The sequence below is a fragment of the Equus caballus genome, chromosome 22 (genome assembly GCF_041296265.1).
Source record: "Equus caballus isolate H_3958 breed thoroughbred chromosome 22, TB-T2T, whole genome shotgun sequence".
NCBI lineage: Eukaryota > Metazoa > Chordata > Mammalia > Perissodactyla > Equidae > Equus > Equus caballus.
Window position 1 is genome coordinate 35724036 of NC_091705.1, and position 24328 is coordinate 35748363.

At 41.3% G+C, this 24328-nt stretch overlaps 1 protein-coding gene and 1 long non-coding RNA gene across 3 annotated transcripts in view; one reads left to right on the forward strand and one right to left on the reverse strand.

Moving 5' to 3' along the window:
* LOC138920082 (uncharacterized) overlaps nucleotides 1–8692 on the reverse strand; it is a 9814-nt gene extending 1122 nt beyond the window's left edge. Inside the window, exons 1-2 of the long non-coding RNA XR_011430739.1 lie at nucleotides 7857–8692; nucleotides 118–251 (exon numbers count right to left, since the gene is read on the reverse strand). This is a non-coding gene — a long non-coding RNA (uncharacterized lncRNA). The remainder of the gene's footprint in view (nucleotides 1–117; nucleotides 252–7856) is intronic.
* Nucleotides 7929–24285, forward strand: WFDC13 (WAP four-disulfide core domain 13). Of its 2 annotated transcripts, none has more exons than XM_005604769.4 (4): nucleotides 7929–8117; nucleotides 10581–10731; nucleotides 13110–13271; nucleotides 24270–24285. In XM_005604769.4, coding segments are annotated over exons 1-4 (402 nt in total). In that variant the 5' UTR covers nucleotides 7929–8029; the 3' UTR covers nucleotides 24271–24285. The 2 variants fall into 2 exon arrangements, with proteins under 2 accessions (XP_005604826.2, XP_070103271.1); XM_070247170.1 differs by lacking the exon at nucleotides 24270–24285 and adding an exon at nucleotides 17955–21759 and having other exon boundaries at nucleotides 7930–8117.
* The last annotated feature ends 43 nt before the right edge of the window (nucleotides 24286–24328 follow it).

Below are 24328 nucleotides of genomic sequence, written 5' to 3' on the forward strand. Positions count from 1 at the left end.
ATGTTAATTATTCATATAATAATTAGATAATTAAAACATTATTAATTAATGTATCAGAGAGAGAGAGCCACTAGCGGGGGCCACGGGAAGAATGGGGGCCCACAGTAAGTATCTTACCCCTCAGACAGAGGAAGGATTCTGTCAGTCAAGGGCTCAGGGCAGGTTCTCCAGGAGGAGGTAGTCACCACCAGAAACATTGTGGAGGAGTATTGTGGGCTCTCAGAAGTGAAGGAGTTCATTTTCATTCTTCCCTAACAGGAGAAAGAGGGGAGACCTGAAGGCACTGGACTTGCAATAAGCCTGGAAGCTGGGAAGATCATGGTGGTGAAGATTTGAATCCTATTCTGATATTCTGAACTCCTAATGCAGGCTCCTTCAGTACACAGGTGTAGTTTATTTTCAAAATATCTGATACTCATACCTATAGTTTGCAGAGTGCTTCTTGACCCAAAATTTTCTCGCTCTCCCAGTTCATCTTTTAATCCACTCATAAAAGATACCTACTTGGTGAGTGGATACTGTCACATTGATCCTATCAAAGAAGAGTTATAGATGAGAAACAGAAGCTGAAATAGGAGCTGCATTTTCTTGATCCAACCACCCTGCAGGTGGGTGGCAATGTAAACATTCCAGCCAATAGGCTGATGGCAAAAGTTATTTGTTACTTCTTGGTCAAGGCTTTAAGGAGCTGGTAAGCCTCCTTCACACAGTCTTTGCCCTGCACCAGCTTAGTACAGATGACAAGATGGTGAAGCCAAAAGGTGGAAGAAGCCTGTATCCCAGAATCGCCACATGAAAGAAGAGTCATCCAGTGTTCTAGAATAGCCATCTTGAACTATTATGAGAGCAGAAAATAAAACTTCTATTGCATTCCAGCCATTATATCATGAGGGCTCTTTATTAATGCCATTTAATCTATCCTAACTAATAACACACATTTTAGGCAGAACTAAACTTTTTCTCTTCGGTTTCTCTTTTTCTGCAACATTCATGTTTTGGATCCACTAATCGATGGCACTGGTGATCCAGCCTAAGTGAAGCTCCTATTCTTTGCCCAGCCATTACCACTGGACCCAGAGTCTGACTTAGCAGGGGACCTTTCTTGGTGCAAAATTAAGACAACTAGATTGCTGATTCAACCCTGCAACAAACTCCCTCTTACTCTTGAGTAAGTCATGTCTCTGTGTGACTCACAAGAGTAATAAAAGGCTCAAATGAGAGTGTTCATGAATTTGTTTTTTTTAATTCCTACATGCAAGGCACTGTATTCAGTGCTAAGTACTATAGCATAAGTCAGCCATTGTTCCTGTCTCTGCAGGATTCACAATCTAGCAGGAGAAATATAAAATTGAATAAGTCTAATGCAACGTGATCAGGACTATAGAGGGAGAAAATAAGGTAGTATTGAAGCCCAGCAGAGGGTCTTCTGACCTCAATTTGGAGGAATAAGTAAAGGATTCCTGGAGGAATGGTCCTTTAATGTAAAACCTTAAAAAAGAGTAGAAATCAACCTTCATATTCTAGCTCAGCATGGGAAACAAAGTTAGTGCTCAACACACATTAGTTCTTTTGTCATTAATCTTGGGGGGAAAACCTCCTGTAGGAGAAAACTATATACCATTAATAAAATAGCCTCTAGCATGGTATCTGTTCCCTAAAAGACTGCGTATCTGAGATTATGACATCAAGTAACTATTATCAAACATGCTCATCATTAGCTGGGTGCTGTCACATCCAACAAGACAAGTTCAGATAAGATTAGGAGCAACCTATCATGCATTAGAAGTGATACATCTGGGATAGGGCCAAGCAGGTCCATATAGTACAAGAAAGACACACAAACAGGTGATCTAGATCCCCGTGTCACCTAACACTGTTATGTCTATATTTCTCCGTCAGCTCACACCTGTGGTCTCAGGAGCTGTTCTCTAACTATCAGTTGATGCAGCAGGAAAAATAAGAAAGTCTGGTTCACATATGGGTTGGATCTCTATGAGAGTGTTGGCTGAAAATGCATTATTTCCACATGGCAGTCCTACTGATGTCATGACCGAAAAGCAATTGGGGAGGGGAATTTCTCCTGTGGACAGAGGTTTAGGCGATCTACCCGTAGTTTGAGTAGAGAGAAGGAACTTGAGATGGGAATATCTATGGCCCCATGTATAGTGGTGAATGCTTGGCAGGTTTGCTAGAGGTCTGAAGGAATCAATAAGCCAGGAGACTTGGAGACAAGAAGTTTGAGGAAGAAGCATGGATGGATGAGTGGGAGTGGGCACAAAGTGTGCATCACTGCAGAAGAGGCATGATAGACCTGAGTTTACTGGATGTCTTGGCCAGTTAATGTAGGCCAGACTCTGTCTTTAGCCACACCAATACTTTCACAATGGACCCATGAACAGAGTAGCTGTGATGACAGAGATGTAGGCTATGCATAGGCTCATCATCATGAGCTCACAGCCACCAAAGCTGATGTAACTACTCCTGTTCTGAATGTATGGCTTAGCAGCAGCACAGGCCAAGAGTGAACCCTCAATATAGCACTGGTCCTCAGTAAGTGAATCAGCCACTTGGTGCAAGTTTAGACGTCAGTCCCATTTCTCCTTGGACAGGGAGTGACTCACCTTGACTGGGATAGACACATGTTCTGGGAGCATGATTTGACTTTTCTTTCTGCAATCCCTCAACCAACACCACTATGTCATGGATCAAAGAGTGTCTGATGTATGGACATAGGGTTCCATGTAATATTGCTTCAGGCCAATTGACAAATTTTACATCAGATAAGGTCAGTAACAAGTCTTTAATCATAAGATCCCCATGGTTCTACTCTATACTATATCACCCAGAGTTTGTCAGCCTGACAGGGTTATGGATTGGCCTACTGAAGAAGCATATAAATGGCCAGATTAGAGATGACACCCCACAAAGATGGAACTCTTTCCTTCTGGTTTAGAAATGTACTTTGGCCAAAGGCCTTGTATGCTGCAATCTCTCTGATAGACAGAATACATGAGTCCAGAACCCAAAGAACTACAAGTAGATGTACTCCACATCATCCCCAGCAATTTGTCCTTCCTATCCCCAAAATGTTAGGTTCCATGCATCAGGAAATTCTGGTATCCAGAAGGCATGCTTCCACCAAGTGGACCTAAAAGACGTATATAGAACACTCAACAACAACAGAATAAATAGTCTTCTCGACTACTCATGGAACATTCTCCAGGATAAATCATTATCCAACATAAATCATTCTTTTAGGCCAAAAAACAAATCTAAATAAACTTTAAAAGATTGAAATCATATAAACCGTATTCTCCAACCACAACTGAATTAAGCAAGAAATCAATAATAGAAGGAAAATTGGAAAATTCACAAATATGTGGAAATTAAACAACACACTCATAAACAATCAATGGGTCAAAGAAGAAATTGCAACAGAAATTAGAAAACGCTTTAAGATGAATGAAAATGAAAACACAATATACCAAAACTTATAGGATGCAGTGAAAGCAGTGCTTAGGGGGGGAATTTATAGCTGTAAATGCTTACATTAAAAAAGAAGAAAGGTCCCTGGATATTTATCCAAGGAAAATTAAAACATTAACTTGAAAAGATATCTGCACCCCAATGTTCATAGGAGCATTATCAACAGTAGCCAAGACATGGAAGCAACCTAAGTGTCCATCAATAGATGAATGCATAATCAAATGTGGTATAATATATACAATGGAATATTATTAAGCCATAAAAAAGAGAATCTTGCCATTTGTGACAACATGGGTAGACCTTGAGGGCATTATGCTAAGTGAAATACATCAGACAGAGAAAGACAAATACAGTATGATCTCACTTATATGTGAAATCTAAAAAAACCCAAAGCCAAAAAACCAACTTATAGATACAGAGAACAGATTGGTGGTTGCCACAGGTGGTGGTTGAGGGTTGAGAGAAATAGATGAAGGTAGTCAAAAGGCACAAATTTCCAGTCATAAAATAAATAAGTCGTGGGATGTAATGTACAGCATAGCTATAGTTAATAATACTATATTGTATATTTGAAAGCTGCTAAGAGAGTAGATCCTGAAGGTTCTCATCAAGAAAAAAATTGTAACTATGTATGGGGACGGATGTTACCTAGACTTACGGTGCTGATCATTCCACAATATATACAAATATAAAATCATTATGTTGTATACCTGAAACTAATATAATGTTATATGTCAATTAGAGCTCAATTAAAAAAAAAAGAAATCAACAGCCTGACTTTATACCCTAAGGAACTAGACAGAGAAGAACTACACTCAAAGCTAGTGGAAGGAAGGAAACAACAAGATTAGAGCAGAGGTAAACAAAATAGGGAATAGAAACCCAATAAAAAGAAACAAGGAAGATAAAGGGTTCTTTTAAAAGATCAGTAAAATTTAAAGCCTTTAACTAGAGTGACTAAGAAAAAAAAAAGAGAAAACAAAAATAAGTAAAATCAGAAATGAAAGTGGGAACATCACTACCAACTTTACAGGAATAAAAAGGGTTATAAGAGATACTATGAATAATTTTATGCTGACAAATTTGATAACCTAGATGAAATGGACAAATGCCTAGAAACACACAAATTACCAAAACTGATTGAAGAAGAAATAGAAAAAATGAGCATATCTATAACATGTGAGGATATTGGATCAGTAATTTTAAAAAAACTCCCAACAAAGAAAAACCCAGTACTAGACATCCTTTCCCCCTTTTGTAGTATAATCTACCCATGTAATCTCACATTTTTAACTGATTTGGATTATATACACACATAAAAAGTTATATAAAATAAAGATATTGTTCACATTTCTTAATTCCAAAAAAATAGAAGAGAAGGGAACACTTCCTGAGTCATTCTATGAGACCAGCATTATCCTGACACCAAGCCAGACAAAGACAGCACAAGAAAAGAAAACTACAAACCAATATCTCTTACGAATATAAATGCAAAAATTGTCGGAAAAAATACTAGCAAACTGAATCTAACACAATTTTAAAACAATTATACACCATGACAAAGAGAGATTAACACCAGAAATGCAAGGGTGGCTCAACGTATGAAAATATGTATGTATTAGAACATAATGTAATACACCTCATTAATAGAATGAAGGGAAAAAATCACATGATCACCATACATTAGTGATAAAAATGTTAAATGGTTCAACCACCATGGAAACAGTTTGCAGTTTCCTGAAAAAGCTAAACAGATGAAATTAAACATATGATCCAACAATTCTGCTCCTAGGTACACACTCAAAATAATTGAAAACAGGTATAAAAATAAATACTTGCACACAAATGTTCGGACTGCACTATTTGCAAGCACCAAAAGGTGGAAACAGCCCAAATGTCCATCAACAGATGACGAATGGATAAGTAAATTGTAGTATATACATACAATGGAATATTATTCAGATATAAAAATGAATGAAGTACTAATACATACTAGAACATGAATGAATCTCAGCAACCACAGAGATAACATTCTCACTTATCATTTTGGCAAAAATTCAAAAGCATAACAGCACATTCTGTTAAGGGAAACATGCGTGCTCATGTGGTATGTAGCAGGACAAAATGGTGCAACATTTATGGAGTAGAATTTGGCGATATCTAACAGAACTACGTATGAATTTACTCTTTTAATCAACAATTACTCTTTTAGAAATTTACCCTGATGCTATACCTCCAATAATACAGAAAATACACACATGATTGGTCATTGCAGCATATTTGTAACAGCAAAATCTTGGAAAATACATAAACACCCACATGTGGGAGATTGGCTGTGTGACTAGGGTGTGTGCGCACAGTGGTGAAGAATGCAGCTGTAGGAAAGGGGAAGTGGCTATGAACCGCCTTAGGGTGATTCTCAGGATATATTGTTAAATGAAAACAACAAGGTGCAAATGAGTATATTTGTGCAAGAAAAAAAGGGGAATTAAGGATTCAAGTAACTGATAATCTTACACAAAACTTTCCAAAGATTGATAAAAGAGGGCTGCTACTTGGCACATTCTATGAGGTCATTGTCAGCTTGCTACAAAACCAGGCAAGGACAGCATAAGAAAGATTACAAGCCCATTTCCCTTATGAATAAAGATGTAAAATGCCTTAAAAATAGTGTTACTGAAACTTCAGTCTCTGAACCCAATGCCAATCCAAATAACAGGAACACAGTCTTGAGTGGAAAAGGAAAGGCGTTATTTCCTTTGCGGGGCAAAGAGAGCAAAGCAAGGGCTTGTGCCTGAAAAATTGGCAGCTCGCCGTTAAGAACCACGTAGGGGTTTTTATTTGGGGTTTTAGGTAGGGGAGGGAGGCCATGGCCTTCTTGGTCAGCGTTTTCCCACGGCCTGTGTCTAGGGCTGCTTCCAGTGGAGGAGAGAAAGGATTTCTCACATGAGTGTCCTTGGCTGTTTATCTCCATGGCGGAAGGTAGACTGACGTCAGGAAGCCAAGGAGTTGGGCCTGGGAACCTTCGGTTTCTTGACATTCTCTGGACATTAGTTTCTCCGTAAAAGAACTTCAAGGTCCTGTGATTAGCTACACCTTTGGTGGGAGCCCAGTGTGAGGCCATCTGGACTTGGACAATTTGTAACTTCTATTTGGTTGTAAAGCTTAGGGAGTCAGAGGTTAAAGAAACAAACATGAGTGTAACTAAAGAAGCAGTGAAGTGGGACCGTGTGCTTTTAATTTTAACTCCATACATGCTGGGTTCACTGCAGGGGGATAAATATCACCGCTGATATTAAGGAAGAGCCGGTAACAACAGCAAACTGAACCAAACAATATAAAAACGATAATACACCATGATCACATGAGATTAGTGGAGAAATATAAGACTGGTTTACTGTTAGAAAATCTGAAATGTAATTTAGTACATTAACAGATTATGGGAGAAAAATAATACTATCATCTCAATATATGTAGGAAAAAACAATAGATATAATTTCATATAAATTAATGAAAATTTTCTTATGTCAGGAACAAGAGAATGTTCTAAATCTGATAAAAGACATTTACGAGAAACCTAAAACAGACCCTATCCGAAAGAGGAAACTTAAGAAGCTTTCATTTTAAGTCAAGTATCAGACAAGAATATTCGCTATCACCACTTCTATACAATACCATATGGAGGTGCTGCCTGCACAATGAGGCATTACGTAAAGTTTGAATAAGAAAAATACAACCATTATTATTTGCAGATTATGATTGACTACACAGAACACTAAAAAGAGCACATCAAGAAATTATGATAGGGGCCGGCCCAGTGGCTCAGCTGTTAAGTGCACACGTTCTGCTTTGGCGGCCCGGAGTCCACTGGTTCCGATCCCGAGTATGGACATGGCACCGCTTGGCAAGCCATGCTGTGATAGGCATCCCGCATATAAAGTGGAGGAAGAGGGGCACGGATGTTAGCTCAGAGTCAGTCTTCCTCACCAAAAAGAGGAGGATTGGCAGCAGATGTTAGCTCAGGGCTAATCTTCCTCAAAAAAAAAAAAAAAAGAAAGAAATTTGATAAAAGGTAGAAGGTGATAAAAGGTGGAAGCAAGGTAACAAGTTACAGATCAATATGCAAAAGTCATTTCTCTACTTTAGCAACAAACAAAAAGAAATAACTAAAAAGTTAACGATACTATCTACATTTTCATTTTTTAAATTCAAGCCTCTCTAGAAATAAATATAACAAAGACATGCCAGAACTCTACATGGCAAAAATTATAAAAATTTTGTCAAAGGACATGAACAAGACCTAGACAGATGAGAGACATAACAAGGTCAAGTTTAGGGGGATGAAAGAAGTATAGATTTGAAAACATTACCTGGCCCTGGAGTGGGCGTGGTTGGGAGGTGGCTGGATTTCTGTCAAGCCCTCCGGATTGGAATACACAGCAAAAGGCCTTGACTTTGCCCTCCTTCCCTCTCTTCTCTAAGCTGCGCCTGGTCAAACCCAGCAGTCTTGGGCCAGGACTTACTCATCTGTCCTTTCAGCAGCATGAAGCCTGTGCTGCTTCTGCAGTCCCTGCTGTTGATTCACCTAACACCACAGCTGGTCCCTGGGAGTCCCAAGCAGCATTTTATGAGTAGGTGCTGGGTCTGGGCCCAGGGGAGGGAAACAGCATCTGTGGAGATGAGAGGATCTGAGGGCTGACAGCCTGGGCACACCGCATGAAAAAATACAGTATCGGGGCCGGCCCCGTGGCCGAGTGGTTAAGTTCGCATGCACCGCTTTGGCCGCCCAGGGTTCCACCGTTCGGATCCTGGGCGTGGACATGGCACCGCTCATCAGGCCATGTTGAGGTAGCGTCCCCTGTGCCACAACTAGAAGGACCACAACTAAAATATACAACTATATACTGGGGGGATTTGGGGAGAAAAAGCAGAAAAAAAAAAAGATTGGCAACAGTTGTTAGCTCAGGTGCCAATCTTAAAAAAAAAAAGGTATCATGTTCAAGAGTCCAAGTTTTATCATCAGCAAGATCTAGGTTTGAATCCCTCCTCTGTCGCTTTCTGAGTGATCTTGGGCAGACTGTCTGGGCCTCAGGTTTTCTCTTTGTAACAGGGATAGTTGGGAGGAGAAACTGAGATAAGGCCTGCAGACACAGAGCACTCTTACTGGACCATGGCGAGTACTCAGTAAGTATTAACTACTGTAAACATTATCAGCCTCATCATCCAGCTTATTCTGACTGCTCCTGGTTCCTTCATGGATGCTTGGGCCAACTTTTCAAGTATTACAACAGAGAAGAAAATTAAGTTGGTAGAACTCAAGCTGGAAGCTACGTAATCTCAGCCTTGAAGGATGTTTTGGGAGAGGAGAAAAGAAAGTCTCACATTTTATTTCACATTTTAAAAATTCAGAGGTACCTGCACAATTACCAGTGATTAGCATCAAAGGGAAGGTATAGAGTCCATCTCAGCAGCCACCATTGCCCAGCTCAACATAACAGGAGCACTGGCCACAGTAATGCTGACCCCGACCAACGCCAAATGGGAACTGAACTCTTATTCACCATACCTGTACTCTTCTGTGGGGAGAGCATCTTCAGAATATTGGGGGCTCGGACGAGGGATATGTGTGGCATCTCATGTGTCTAGGGACACAAGGTCCTGTTTTAGGGGTCTCAGAGAGGGCATGTAGGTATGAAAGACTAAGGGAGGCTAAGCAAGCTGCAAGAGAACAGGGGTATCCAGGATAGAGTTAATTGGAGAATGAAGGACTAAAATTTGAGGAGAGACCTTCTGAAAAACCGGTAAGTGCTGTGAGTGAGATTGGGACCAGACATCCAGAAGAGGAAGAAAAACTTGAGAAGGTCAACCTCTTTGAGATCCCTGGCTCAGGACTTCCCCGCACTGTTCCACTGAGCCCCAAACTCTCCGAAGTGGGGACCAGTTCCAATTTCTCGCCCTGACCCACTGAGCTATATGGATGACTGGGAGGCCTAGGGTGAGTGCTGGGTCCTGGTCTCTGCCAAATTGTCAACAGTTTGGGCCTTGGCTTTTTTCACGCCATCTCTGGTGCCATTTGCTGTTACAATTATAGCCCCGACTTTATTCACATTTATTCCTTTCAGATAAGCATAGTTTCCTACCTTCTATTTACAAATACCTGCAGAGAAATAGATTATGGAATGCCCCACCTATGAAATTCGCCCCAAAGAAAGAGCAAGTCACAAGGTTCAAAAATTAGGGCCTGGCTGGGCTTGGATACAGGGGTTGCTGGGGCCCATCCTTAATGCTTTGGAGTTCAGGAACAGAGAAAATATTGTGAGTTTGGAGATTTGGGGCAGGATCTCCTGGTGGAGGTCATCTTGGCTTTGACCTGAGTACTGGGGGAATGGAAGGAATGAGATGTCAGCATCAAGATGCTTATTCTCCACTAACAGTAGAAACTGGGGGCATCATGGTGCTCTTGCCTCCTGATCAGTAGATACCTGGGAAGAAGGAGAAGCTGATCTTTGCATCCCATTCTGAAATACCTACCCTTCTCCCTGTGAAAGATGTCACCCCTAGAACTCATTTGTGATTCGGGTTCCGGCATTCTGATGCCAGTACCTTCAGTGGGCTGTGTGGTCTTCATCCTTTCCCAAAATCTTCCTTTCCACTCATTCTTCCTATACACAAATAAGAAGTGTTAGGTTGACCCTAGTTAAACTATATTGTTAGTGAGAGGCTGTACAACTTGCTGAGACTACAAAATGAATCAGTGCAAATGGACCTACACACCTCTCTCTTGCTCACAGCCACACACCATTCATTCCCTTGAACTGGACCCAACCAGGGTCTACAGGGACTTGGCATCTGATCTGCAAGGAATGACCAATAGGTGCAGGCTTCTGCCAAAATCTGTCTTCAATCAGATATCCAAGCCTTGGTCTTCCCTGCTGAGAACTCAGAGGGAACTCAAAATCTTATTCCACCTCCCTGTGATCACACGAGAGAGATCACGGTGGCTGGTTTCCTGGCAGTTCCTTGGGCTTTTGGAGTTCTGAATGTGACTCCAGCCTGCTGTTTCAGGCTCTTCTCTTTCCTGTTCTGTATTCCAGAGTACATCTTGGAACCTCCACCATGCAGATCGGCCCCTGAAGAGTGTACTCAATTCTGTACGTTGCAGGAAGATTGCCCAAAAGGACTTCAGTGCTGTTCTGCCTTCTGTGGGATAATCTGTACGTTAAACTACAATGTAAAACACAAAAAGTAAGGGGATTCTCCTACGCCCAGTCCTCACCCTGGAGCTGCTGGTGGGAGCTCAACAGAAGAGTCTCTTACCAGCCACTACAATAGATCTCTTTTTCTCTCTAACTCACCTTCTCTTCACCAACAATAATTTCCATAAGTGTTCTGATTAAAAGAGCCTTTCTCCACTCCTGAACTATATAATCCTTCTCTCGCCATCACCACATCTGTGAATCTCTGAATCTGCCTCTCTGAACACACTTGCAAACCCATGCATCCACTGTCCTTTCGTGGAATACACCTGTATCCTGGGGCCTGAGACACTATATCTGGGATGCAAGTGTCACCAAAATCCCAAAGCAAATTTGTTCTGTTTTTGCTTGCCATCTATCACCAAACACCATCCTTTGGCCCCCAGTGTTCCTGGGCTCTGGAGGTCCTCCAGCCAATGGAAGCTTAGGTTAGTTGCCCAGGCGTTAGCGCTGGCCCCACATCTGCTGATTTGAGGGCGCTCCAAGAGCAGAGTGCTGATGAGGCATCTGGTTTCCAATGCTATTTTGCAACTATGTCTTTCTGTGACCTTGAGTAAGACAAGTCTCCATTTTGCCTTTCTTTTTCTCACACATAAAATGAGGACTCTTTTTTTTCTAGCCTTGCAAGATTGTTATAAGGTGTAAATGAGGTCTCAAAATATCAAAGGCAGGAGAGTCAACCAGTGAGCTTCTAAACTGTCTTCTTCTCTGCCATATTCCCTGCCCTGAGCATGATGCCCAACATATAAGACAAGGTACAGAGTGATTAATTATGGGGCCAGGGCCAAATATCTGGACGCAAATCCTGGTTCTACCACTTCTTAGCTGAGTGACCTCAGACAAGTTAATCAACCTCTCCCTGGGCATCAGCTTTCTCATCTTTCAGACTCGAACAATAAAAGTAAGGTTAAAATAGATAACCCATGCAATCTCTAAAAACATTGCTTGCCACATAACAGTGACTCAATAAATTTTAGCAATTAGGCAACCACTTTGCTCTCAAGACTGGCCCTTGCAATTAAACTCCACATCTTTCAAGACTCTGCACGGGAATGCAGAAGCATACATGTGACTCTTGGTTGTCACTGGGTTCTCTGAGGTTCTGCTTTCCCTATGGCAGCAGAACTTAGCTTCCTAGTCTCGTTTTAATGATGGAAGTAATGGAAAATAAAAAATTATATCTTTAAGGACAAAACTTCACCAGATTATATTTGAAAATATTTTTCTTCTATAGAACCAAACAGAGGGCTTTGGGAAACATCACGGCTGGCAACTGAGGCATGTTTCCCAGAGCATTTGGTAAGGATCAGGGTTTGGCCTGGCATTTCTGGTGTGAGTTTTCCCAGTTTTCCTCCTCTAGCCTCTCTAGGTCTGATATTCCCACAAGGTCAGAATAGCCGTTTGTCATCCAGATCACACCCTCCTCCACTATCCCCTCTTGGGGCTATGTTCTCACTCCCTGGGGGAGGATGAGGTCCAGGGTGAGTTCTGCAACACAGAGCAACATAAGAGGGCCGAGTCATTGCCTAGGGGGAACACAAGGTACTCAGATCTGAGCCTTTGCCAGGAAACAGGCTGTGCCGGCCTGCAGGTTGACAATGCCCTGGGCAGTGAGTCGAGCTGAGCCTTTCACGCTCTGTGTGGCTTTGGTCAGCTCACTCTACATCTCTGAGACCATCAGCTTCCTCATGTAAAAGATGAAGAGGTTCCCATGCCCCTGGTTTGTGAGGCTTACATGAGGCCATGTGGAATGGAAGAACTCAGTCATTGCAAAGACTCTGCAAAGGTTAGAAGCTGCCAGCAACCCACTCTCTGGGTTCCAGATTTTTCCTCTTTAAAAAAACGGATGGTCTTTATTATTTTACCACTGTTACAAGAAAGGTGGGCAAAATGAAGTGCTTTGTAACTCCACCACCAAATCCAAGCTACCACTCAGAACTTGGTGGATTTTGTTGCAGACTGAAAAGATAATGATGAGCTTAGGGTCTTCTAACAGTCCTTCTGAAGTCACCAGAGATTCCAAGTTTAGGACGGTGGTATGTATTTCAGCTTAGACAGTCCTTTTATTAATCTTGTACAAAGGAATTCGATAAACGGTAGCAAGTGGAGGAGTTTAAGTGCATGAGCACCACTTTCACCCTTGCTCAGGCTCTGCTGAGTCTGCTATGCTAACTTTCTCTGCACCTTCTACACAATTAACTGCTCAGGCCACACACTGGCCATCAATCAATGCATCACCATTGTTACTACTCCAGAGCCCAGGCAGCAGGAAGACACTGAGCTCATAGTAGGAACCCAAGTATTATATCCAGGTAAAAGGCTAACTAAAGGTGGCTGGGGCAACCATATCAGGTCCTTTTATTGCAGTATTGCAGGGTCACATGGCTGCAGGTATATAAGCCTTAGTAAGCCTCATGCCGACGCACTGCTCAAAGAAGCAGGACTTCACCTTGAAGAGTCAGAAGAACATTGCCGTAAATCTGAGTTTGTCTCCGATGGACACGGGCACTCCCATTCTGCTATCTCCTGGTAGGGTTGGCTAAGCCTGTCCTTTGATGTATTGCATTAACTGTAATGGCTGTTAGATCCATGTGTGGAGTGTTTGCTCTCCCTGGTCCTGCAGTCTGTCTTCCGCAGAACGGTTCCTCTCAACTGACCATTGCTGCTCTGGAGACCCTGGTGCTGGCTGAGAAGTCCAGGTGAGGTAGGAGATGGCAGTGCCAGTGAGGACTTGAGAAAAATGCTGCTCTTGTTCCCAGAAAGTGAAGTGTTGAGTTTCCTGTGGCGACGTGGAATGGAAGACAGAACAGCCCAGGCAGAACTTGTCACAGTCTTCCACGAAACCTGGGTTCGGGTGGGTGTTGTCAAGGGCTTCCAACTTTTTAAATGTGAACTAACATTTTAGCCATGACATGCTGCATCTCACTTGGTCCTCACACTAACCATAATGCCCAGTTTACAGACAAGGAAACTGAGGATCATAGAGTTAAAGTCATATGCTCAGCATTAGCCAACTGGTCAATGGTGGAGCTGGAATATAAACCCGAGGCTTGGGATGCCTTCTTCCCAAGGGATTGCCATCTTGGGTGGCTCAGTTCACTTCTGTTGAGAGGATTTTCACCTTTTCCTGTTTCCACTGAATTTTTCCATTGATGATCTTTCCCCTACTTTCAACGTAGGCCTCATAACTCCTCATTCTCTTTCACACTTAGAAACCTGCCTCCCTCCACTTGTTCTCTCTCCAAGGTCCCATGTGCTTCTTCCTCTACGCTCTAACTCTAGCTCTGCTCTCTGCCCAGAATGTCTTTCTCCCACTTTTCCAATGAGCTCCACTCGTGCTTCAAGTTTCATATTAAATAAAAATCTCCATGGAAGCTTCATCAATTCACCCTGACGGAAGGGGTGACTCTCTTAGTCCTTTCCAAGCACAATATCTTGACTCTACTTTAAACTTTGTCACACTGTAATGTACTTATTTAACTTAGTATTTTCTCTGTCTAGATTTCGAGTCTCATAAAAGCAAGCACTGTGTCTGACTTCTTTGCCACAGAACCCTAGAACCTAACACTGCCTTGAATGTAGTGAGGATACAATTCTGACTTTTCGAATAGGCTGAGAAAAAAAAGGAGGCTGGCAAGGAGTAGACTAATCCTAACATTTGATGAATTGTTTTAACAAAGAAAGTCTTGCCTGCATAGTCCAGAACCTCTCAGACCTTGGCTGCCTACTTCACTTTTGCTTGATAAACTCTGCCTCCTTTTATAAATTATTTTTCTTAAAGACTAATTTGTAAATTTGAAAACAGAATAGGCTGAAAACCACAACAGAAGCTTGGAAATATCTGTTAACAGCGGGTAATAGGATAGAGTAAGGGCGAAGGGTCCTGGCTGCTCTGGGACTCAGTCTGGCTCTGCCCTTGCTGACCTGGTGATGCTGGGTATCTCCAACTCCTCAGGGCCCCCATCTCTTCATCTGTAAGTGGAGCTGAATAACATCTACCCGGAGGTGTGTTGTGAGACAAAATGAGATGACACACAGGTTAAGCACATACCACGGTGCCTGGAAGAGTCTAAGGAGAATGTTACTAGCATTATTCGTGTCTTCTCAGTCCTTCCTTTATCCAAAATTCTTGTTTTATAAAGGAATCAAAGTGTACATTCCACCTTAAACTCCACGTTTTTAAAAAATTTCTCTAGGTCCCATATAAATTATGGGACTCAAAGAAGACAAGCACCGTGTTTCCCATCTTTGAAATATCTTCTTAGAGAGAACAAGGCACAGTTATGGAAAGTACTTCATCCCTGAAAGATCACATGGTTAAACCACATGAGGAAGGATCAGCTAATTTAACAATGATCTCAGTTCCTCTACTAATCTCCAGCAACTGTGGAAAATGTTTCTTCCCCCTGCAAATCCCAGGTGAATGTTACCAACTTGGAAATTCGTGGTCACCTAATCTCACAATTCCACTTCCCCCCACCACATCCCTCCCCAAATGAACTTTTTTCAAGATAAACTTATCACAATTCCATGTCCTACTCCTCTCTTCTGTGACACATTTCTCATCTGGCTGATCCCTCGTGACTCCTGGCCCAGAGCTAGAAATGCCTTCCAGAAAATTCTGCAGGTTCCTTTACCACCATGAGCTGACCAGATGTGGTTCAAGTTGACCTAGTGAGCCAGGCTCCTCACATTAAGATTGGCCCATTTGAATTGCAGCTATCACTGTTTTAGTCATCTCAGCTTGATCTGTCCATTACTAAAGGCACTGGTCACAAGAGGCTACTTAAATTTACAATTCAATAAAATAAAACATACCATCAGCTCCAGTCTCACTAGTCACATTTCAAGAACTCAATTACCTCATGTGGCTCAAGGCTTTAAACAATGCAGACGTAGAACATTTCCATCATCGCAGAAAGCATATTGGAAAGCATTGCTTTGAGCTACAAAAAGCTGATGTCAAAATAATAATGGCTAAGTAAAGATAATGACGTGAGAGAATTTTACAGGGGTTTAATATTATAGAATTTTTTTTACATTTAGTGTATTAGTATTTATTTCCAATTACTTGTGAAGAATTAAAATTCCCAAGATATGTACTGATCATTGAAGCATGTATTTGAACTTTTTACTCTGGGTATGAGTGTAATATGAAAAGAGCCTGAGGTAGGAAGAGGCAGTGATATGAAAATCTCCTATTTCATAGGCACCCACAATGTGGATTTTCTAGCTGAAGGAATTGGGGATGATACAGGAATGGGCTCGTGTTTTTGGAGGATTAGGTGGGTGTTGGACTAGAGGACCCATAGGTATCATACCAAGTGAAGATCATTACAAAAAGATATACTGATGAAATAATGATATGGACAAAGATGTTCATCAATATTACTTATGAATGTAAAATATTTGAGACAATTTTAATATCCACCAATAGGAGACTAGTTATGTAAGTTATGGTAGATAGTGTGAAATGAATGTATTTATGAGAGGCTGTGGAATGGGACTTTTTCCATTGTCTCATAGATTGTAGCTGAGACTTCATAGGTAAAGATAATCATCAGTGAGTGCACACTCATCCAAAAGAAAAGTGCTAAATACCTGAAGAGAAAAGCATTCAGAAGTGGCCAGAGTGATCGGTGGCCATCACTCACCTCCAGCCATCTAAGAAAATGTTAGAGCTTTAATAAAGGTAGGATTCACAAGATGTTTTTGGAAGGGATGTCATAGAACTAAAGAATACTGTGTTCCCTTCCACCAGACCAGGTGAGGGGCTTTAAAAGAACCAACTGTTCACAGTTGAGTTGAATCTTCTGCCAGAAGGGACAACTGACATTCCAGCCCCAAGCTGAGTGCAACTGAACTGCAGAAACATTAGACTCCCGACCACACTGCTGTCCAAGTAGAGCATGAAAGAGTGCTTGGAAGAGATTGAGATGCATCCCCTGAGGTTGGGAGGCATAGAGACTATTGTCTAGGTGGTGAAAAGCAATGGGAGATGACTTCCCTTACAGAGTCTGAAAGGGCTAGGAAGTCTGAGTCTTCTTTTGAGCCAAGGAAATAACAGAGAAGCAGCCAGGCTTGAGACATCTAGGAAGGACTTCAGCAAGAAGGCTGCCAGCTGTGGACTCCTTGAGTGTGTTGCCAGGGGCAATTAAAGAAGGAATTAGCCACAGAGTGCCTCAGCCCATCAGAGAATGCTGTAGTCTGAAAATGAAAAACACCACTCTTATTGAGGGGGATTGGTCATGGACACGCCTTGAGGAAGGACAGACTGAATGTCTTCCAAAGGTTCGTCAACCCAGGATTCCCAGTTCTCTTTCTGTCTTACCACAAATCCTTCTTCTAAGGCTCCAAGAATGTCCCCAACAATAGGAATTGTGATCTACAAGTTTGAGGGATTTTTAGAATCCCAAGGTGGAATTTCTCCACCAATTGTCACAAAAACTGTACCTGGATTATGGGGTAAGACTGCCAAGTGGCCATTTCACGCTCCTCATTTCACTGAACAAATCAAGATGAGTTTCCCTGTTGGTTGTACTGATCAATCACCATAACAAAGGAGAAATAGGACTACTAGTCAACAATGGGGGCAGGAATTAGATCTAGAACATGGGAACCTTCTAAGTCTAGTGTAACAGAAGATTACAGCAACCAATACACACAGAGCCATGAGGAGCTCCCATGCCTCAGAAGTGAAGATTTGGAACATTCTACTAGGTGAAAAAACCCAACACTAATTAGCTGATACATTGCTGGCTAAAAGCAAAGGGAATGTGGATGAATCGTGAGGAAGAAATCATAAATATCAGCCATGATTTTCTGATCAGAAAACAGGACTATAATATTCTCTTCCTTCTGTATCATGGATATTTATAAGTATAAATGTCATTAATATTATATACCTATGCATTTATTTCAGTTCTTTTCTATCTCTCATGTTCTCTTATTATTTTATATCATGCGTGTAGGTAATATTTAAATTAGAATTTATTGCATGAGTGTTTTAGTCAGCCTTGCTGAGTAACAATCCGCTGCCAATAAAATCTCAGTGGCAAGCAAAAACAAAAATTTATTTCTGTCTCACACATCAGCAGGAGAACTCACCTAAACTGATGATCAACTCATCTAAACTGAGCTTGGCTGAGCTGGGATCTAGGCTGAGGTAGGGTTCACTTTTGATTGTGTCTCTCTTTCTTCTTGGACCAACAGTTTCTGAAGAAACACACTTCTCATGGAAAAATGCAGAAGTCAAAGGAGAAAATCCAACCCCACAAGCACATTTCAAGCCTTATAATATCCCTTGACCAAAGCAAGTCCCAGGACCACCCCCAACGTCAAGGAGCCAGGAAAAACAGAGGAAGTACAGTCTGTCCACCTGGAAGCCATTGGAAGAATGTAGATGTATGATAATATTGATTTGATAAGATTTACAAGAAAGAGATTAACTTAAATACTACAAAAGCATAATGCATCCAATAAACTCATACTTTTCATTTCGAAAAAGAGAAATATCCCTTCCAAATGACTCTGAAAATTTTAGAAAATTATGATAGTATAAACAGTGCCTGTGAACAGTACAGTAGAAGCAATGGACAGGTGGGAGGCAAGCTGGAACAACTGAAGCTGGAGGACGAAGAAGAAGGCCATACTTCTTACAGCCCAGCATTTAAATAATGTGAAGGAAGGAGAGCGCTAAGGAGGTATTCTCTGTGGAGATGGTGCATAGAGGTTGAATATATGAGAGAAAATGTAGTCCAAAAGAGCAAAACTAAGAGTAAAGAGAATGTGGTGAGACCAGGAGGAGGGATCAGAGACTTAGCCCTGATTGGAATCTGGGACTCTCCTGATGGGAACTTTCACTTAGTCTTTTGTGTCCCGTCAACATATCTTTATTGGAACAAATTTCCCACTTCAGTGTAACCAGAACTAAGTTAGTGTCTATGTACAGGGAAATGTTTCAGTCAAAGATCCCAGATGGGAGGTTGACTACTGTACAGGAATGCTGTATAATAGAAGTATGAAGAAATTTGAAGGTTTAATGAAAAAGGCGTCTGGATTCAAGATACAAATGGTAAGTATAGTAGTGTATCAGCATGGCTGAGTTGCTTCAGAAAACTTTAATGCAGGAATCAGTCAGGGAACTTGGTCCTGGAAGTTGGATACCCAAAGAAAGGAGTTGAGTGCAGAAACTTCCTATCAGAAAATCCAGGGAATCTTTTGGAGCAGTGGTGGAGGCAGCTGTTTAACCTGAAGCCAGCAAGTAGTATTAGCTCATAAACAAAATTAACAAATAAAATAGCTTGCATCTGTATTGACCAAGGGAGCAGAAAGAAGTCACAGCGAGATTGAGAGGAAATTATCTGTATGGAGTATATGAACTTAGATCCCAACCCAGTTAGCCTTGTGTGCTCTGCTCCTAGTGACTCTGCAGGGGCAACTTCATGTGAAATATGATGGAAAAAGGTCAGAAGTCCAGGGGACACGGTCCTAAGCAAGAAATATATAGGATGTATACGATATGGGTGCAGTGGCAAGATAGAGTAAGATCTTTAGAGCGTATGTAAGAATGTTCCTAAGAGCCAGATTTGTTCACAACAGATCAAGGAGATTTTTCTGGAGCTCAAATGCTAAAAACTCCCTGGGTCCAGGGGTGTCTGCCTGGAATTCCCTAATTTTGTAGGCATATATCATATGATAGGACAAGGGATGAGATGGTAGGGTAAACAGTAAATTGAGAATATGAGGATGAGCTCCTGTCTTTGGAAATCCCAGAAGTTACAAGACAGCAACACAACCACACAAGCAGCCTTAATAGGAAGAGATATGAAGAGAAACTTGAAATTTTAATCATGATTCTTCCAAAATTTTGCAACAATTGGTACTATATGCCCCTGTTCATTTGGAAATCACAGAAAATTCTCTTATCTGGGCCATCACTCATCTAAGTCCCTCCCCACACCAAAGTCTTACCTTTTGGCTTCTTCATCCATGGCTCTTATAATCTAACAGTGGAGAGCTGGGGCCATGGACACTTCTCGGCCTCTGAACTCTTCTATATTGTGAGATTCCTACTTTGAGAATGCACAAGTGCCCTCACCTGCCTCTTTGTTCAGAAAGCTGCAGTATCACCACTGCACCTTCCTTTGTGAACTTCTGGCAACTGATGATGTTAAGCTCAAAGTAGCATCTGGATAATTGTTCAGAGAAATGCCTAATTTCCTTGGGTTCAGCATATTGGACTAAGGAGGAAAGTCTGAAGGTATTACTTTGGTCTGGGAGTAACTGGAACCCAAAAGGTCCGTTCTTCTAAAAGACTAAAAAAGAAAAAAACAAAAATAAAAACAAAAAATAAATAATATCCCAACAACTAAGACTTATTAAATGCTAATGTTCGGTTAGACACTGTACACATGTTATCAGCCAACTCCATGCCACCTGAGATTTGTCAAAGAAAGGGAGGTATATGTACCAGGGTCTGGAAAGGAAACCAGGGCCACAATAGCCCAAACCCCAGAGACTGGCCCCAGACCCCTTGACTCTATGAGAATTTATGCTTCCACCTAATGCCAAATTTATACCTCCATATCTCCCCGTGGAACCAAAAAGCTAGCATCAAGCTTTCCTTGGCCAGGCTCAACCACGTCTAGGTCCATATCTCCAGCACGACAGTGCCAAGCAGCGGAGATATTTCTCTCTACCCAGCTACCCACTGTCTTTTATTCATTTATTGCCTTTATTATCCATCGCATCAAATTTATTTCCTTTTTTACCCCTAAACTCATGGCTGGACACAGATGCAATTCACAGTCCTTCTTCCCACAATCTTAGAACCGAAAGAATTCTGTGCAATCATCTGGTCTAATCCCCACATTTTAAATTTAGAATAACTGAGGGCCAGAGAAGAGGAGGATGGATTCAAGGCCTCTTAGAAAGAAAGCGGCATTGGTAGAATCAAGTACAGTATCTTGGATCCTATTTTGTCCTAATGAGTTTAATGGGCCTGGCCCAGCATTTGACACAAAAGTATGTAGTACACTTTCCTTGCTGTCAGACCTCTTGTCACATAGTGTCTGTCCTCAAATAGGCAGAACTCCTCCATATATAGCCTGTATTCACAATACAATCACGTTCTAGAATTTCACCTGTCCTCTTCTCTCATATCCCAGCATTTAAGATTCATCTGGGAACTTGTATGCTGAAAAAAAGACCATGTATCAGGAACACCGGCCAGGGCAGAAGTTGGGATTCTATGAAGCTCTGAAAGCATTAGCTTCACAGTGGTTCCCTTCCAAGTACATGCTTCCTATCTCAGGTGGATTTGTCTCTATCAGTGACATGTCCATTCCCACCATCAATTGATGTCACTTTATTAAGCTCTTATCAAACACAAAGTACCTAGTTACTTCCCTGGACCACTTTTTAGAAAACTGTCCACTCAACAGAGTCAGTGATAGGTTCCACATCCCATCAGTCTTTTCTCATCATTTAGGTGCTCCCTCCCGAACTAGAAACAAAATTGTGGGTTCTGACTACAGGGAGAGAATACCACCTAGGACATTACAAAATTCTAACCTGAGTCTAGCCTCCCAATATTCCAACTCTCTTTCAGGGTAAAGGCTAAGGCAGGAAGGTAGCCCCTCCTGGGGTCTCAGCGCTGCTTTTACCACTATGCTAGTCATCCGGAGCAGCGAGTAAAGCAACAAGAAGAGTTCAGATGAACCTCCTGCTTGATGCTATTGGGAGAAGGTGGAAGAAATCTTCTGTGAGCTGAGACAATTCTATTAAGTTGGGACTTAAGTTCTAGGTGGTCCCTCTTACACTTAGTTCCATCTTCCCCTGCTCCACTACCTCTCGGCCTTGGGGCACGACAGGATTCGCCAGGTACCAAACCATGAAGTTAATGAACCAAGGGGGACCTTGTGTCCTCAGAGCCACATCTCACCCTGTCCACTTTCACGGTGTCCTGGAAAAAATAATTTAACTTAATTTAATACAAAGACCTGGGTTCAAATCAGTTTATGGTTTTATTCACTTATTTATTGATATTCTACCTTGTTTCAGAATCATTTAAGGCAGCTTACCAAGATTCATAATGTATCAGTATGAAAAAAGTTTAGCTTATACAAGAAAGACACAGCAAAGAGATATAAGGATAATAAAGTATGGTAGAACCATGGAAATTAGCACGGCAAATGCATGCTACAGGGTCATAGACACTCACTATGAGATGTCATAAAGTTGGCTCTAAGCTTTCGTATTATAAGAGGAGCACAATCAGTTACAAAGTTCAGAGTAAGCATGAGGTTAACCCAAGAAGATACTCAAGAAAAGTGGAAATATTCATGGTAGTAAATGGCAAAAGAGACAAGCTGTTCTCAAAGAGGAAACATTGTGTGGTAAGGTGAATACCAGTCTCCATGACAGCCTCGTGTTAGATTCCAGGGAGAGTTTCCTTGGGCTACTTCTTTAAGGGTTATTAAGCATAGGCTGACAATACACAGTTCAGCGACAATAGTTCTCTGGAGGCCCAACATGGATATGTTTAAAGAATCTAGAAGAAAAAATGGGCTAATTATCTCCATTTTCCCCATAGGCCCCCACAATATATTTTTTCTTTGTCCACTTTTAGGAAGGTGTTGAGAGGCAATAAATTTGAGACCACTTTCCCCAACAAGATCTGACTTGCAAATAGATTTTTAGCTTGGCTAAAAAGGCTAATTTCCCATGAAACTCATGAAGCTTAAGCTTCAGGCTCCTCACTTGCCTCATCCAAGGCTCAGAGCAGTTTCCTTCCAGGATGAGGAGAGGAAGGAGCATCCCCATCCAAGCATGGAGGCGAATAGCACTGTCCCAACACAGGGGGTTATACTGCATGCCCTAACTGCAGTCTTAAGGTATTACTACATTCACATCTGGACAACCTCACTGACAATCTGCCCTTGGTTGCACTTATCAAGCAAACCGATCTCATATTTGACCTCAAGGAGAAATAACAATCAGATGCCACACTGCAACATGCTTGGGGCCAGCCTTCAAAGCTTCATGGCCATATCATGAACCCAGGACAGGCACAGCCTGGGTGGTAAGGACTTGGTAGAGCTGGATCAGTGGCTATTAGGCTCCAATGAGAGTCCATTAGATCAAGATCAAACAGCTAAAATTCTCTAAGGCCTTGCCCCAGGCATGTAGCACAACCTGAGCCAGAAACCACGGACGAAGTTACAGATGTGGCATTACCAGTGTTATGAGCCCAGAAAGAATCTTTCCTAAACCATCAATAACTTAATTTTTTTATTGAGCTATAATTAACATATAACACTGGGTAAGTTTAAAGGATACAATGTATTGACTTGGTACATTTGTATTTAGCTATAGGATTACCACTACAGTGTTAGCTAACACCTCCATCACGTCACATAATTCTTCTTTTTTGTGGTGAGAATGATTAAATCTAGTCTCTCAGCAACTTTGAAGATTATAAAACAGTATTATTCACTATATAATCACTACGCTGTGCATTAGATCTCCAGGACTGTAACTTTAACATTTTAATCAACCATTCTAGAGAAAAGACTGAATTATCTTTCTGTTCTCTCTATAGAAATAAGATATAAAAAAGACATAATCAAATAATAATAAGCCACAAAAATATAGGAAAAAGATATTATAAATATAATTTTAATATATTTTTAAAAAATAACAAATTATGTTATTTTTCTGGGATTCATGACGTCTGATTATTTGTAAGTTTGTGATTTGCTGTAATTTCTTTCCTCATTCCAAATAAAGATTCACTTACATACCTAATTTTGTATGTGTAGTTTTGCATTGTTTTTCTAAAATACGGTTCCCAAAATAGTACAGGTTTCAAGCTCCAAAAAATCTGGACCTTTCTCTGCTTGGCTCTACTACTTCCAACTCTGTGTCTTTGAGCCTCGCGTCATCTTTAGGAAAATGGCAAAAGCAATTCTGTTCTTCCTCTTCCACAGGATTGTGCAAAGAGAAAGATCAAATGAACTAATGAGCATAAAAATACATTGTACACCCCTGACTGTGTAAGAGACATGAGTTGTTATGATTATCATAACAATTATTAAATTTATCATATCAGTTATTAAAATTTTAAGGATTTACTGAAAAGAGTGAGATGTAAGAATGGCATTAAGGAAGAAGGGAAATGGCTTATCACCTACCTTCAACTCATGAAATCTGTACACCATGACTTGCTTTGAGGGGAACATGGCTGGACTGGACAGTACTTGGCACATACACCACACAAAATGTACTGACCTTCCAGGATGGAATCTCAAAGAGATGCCTCACCCAAGCCTGAGTTTATTTAATTTATTAAAGAACAAGTGACAGGAATAGAGAATCTGAGAGAAGGTGCTCTAATAGGTGGGTCCAACTCTTCCCAGGGGAGGGGATAAAGGATGGGCATATGAGGGACAAGGGTTTGGCTACAGTGATTGGCCAGAATAAGATGGAACAAGAAAGACAATGATGCTTATGGATATATTGCAGATTACTGCACGGAGTTCTTTTCCCAGTCCATCCCGGCAGAGATAGTGAAAGATGAACAG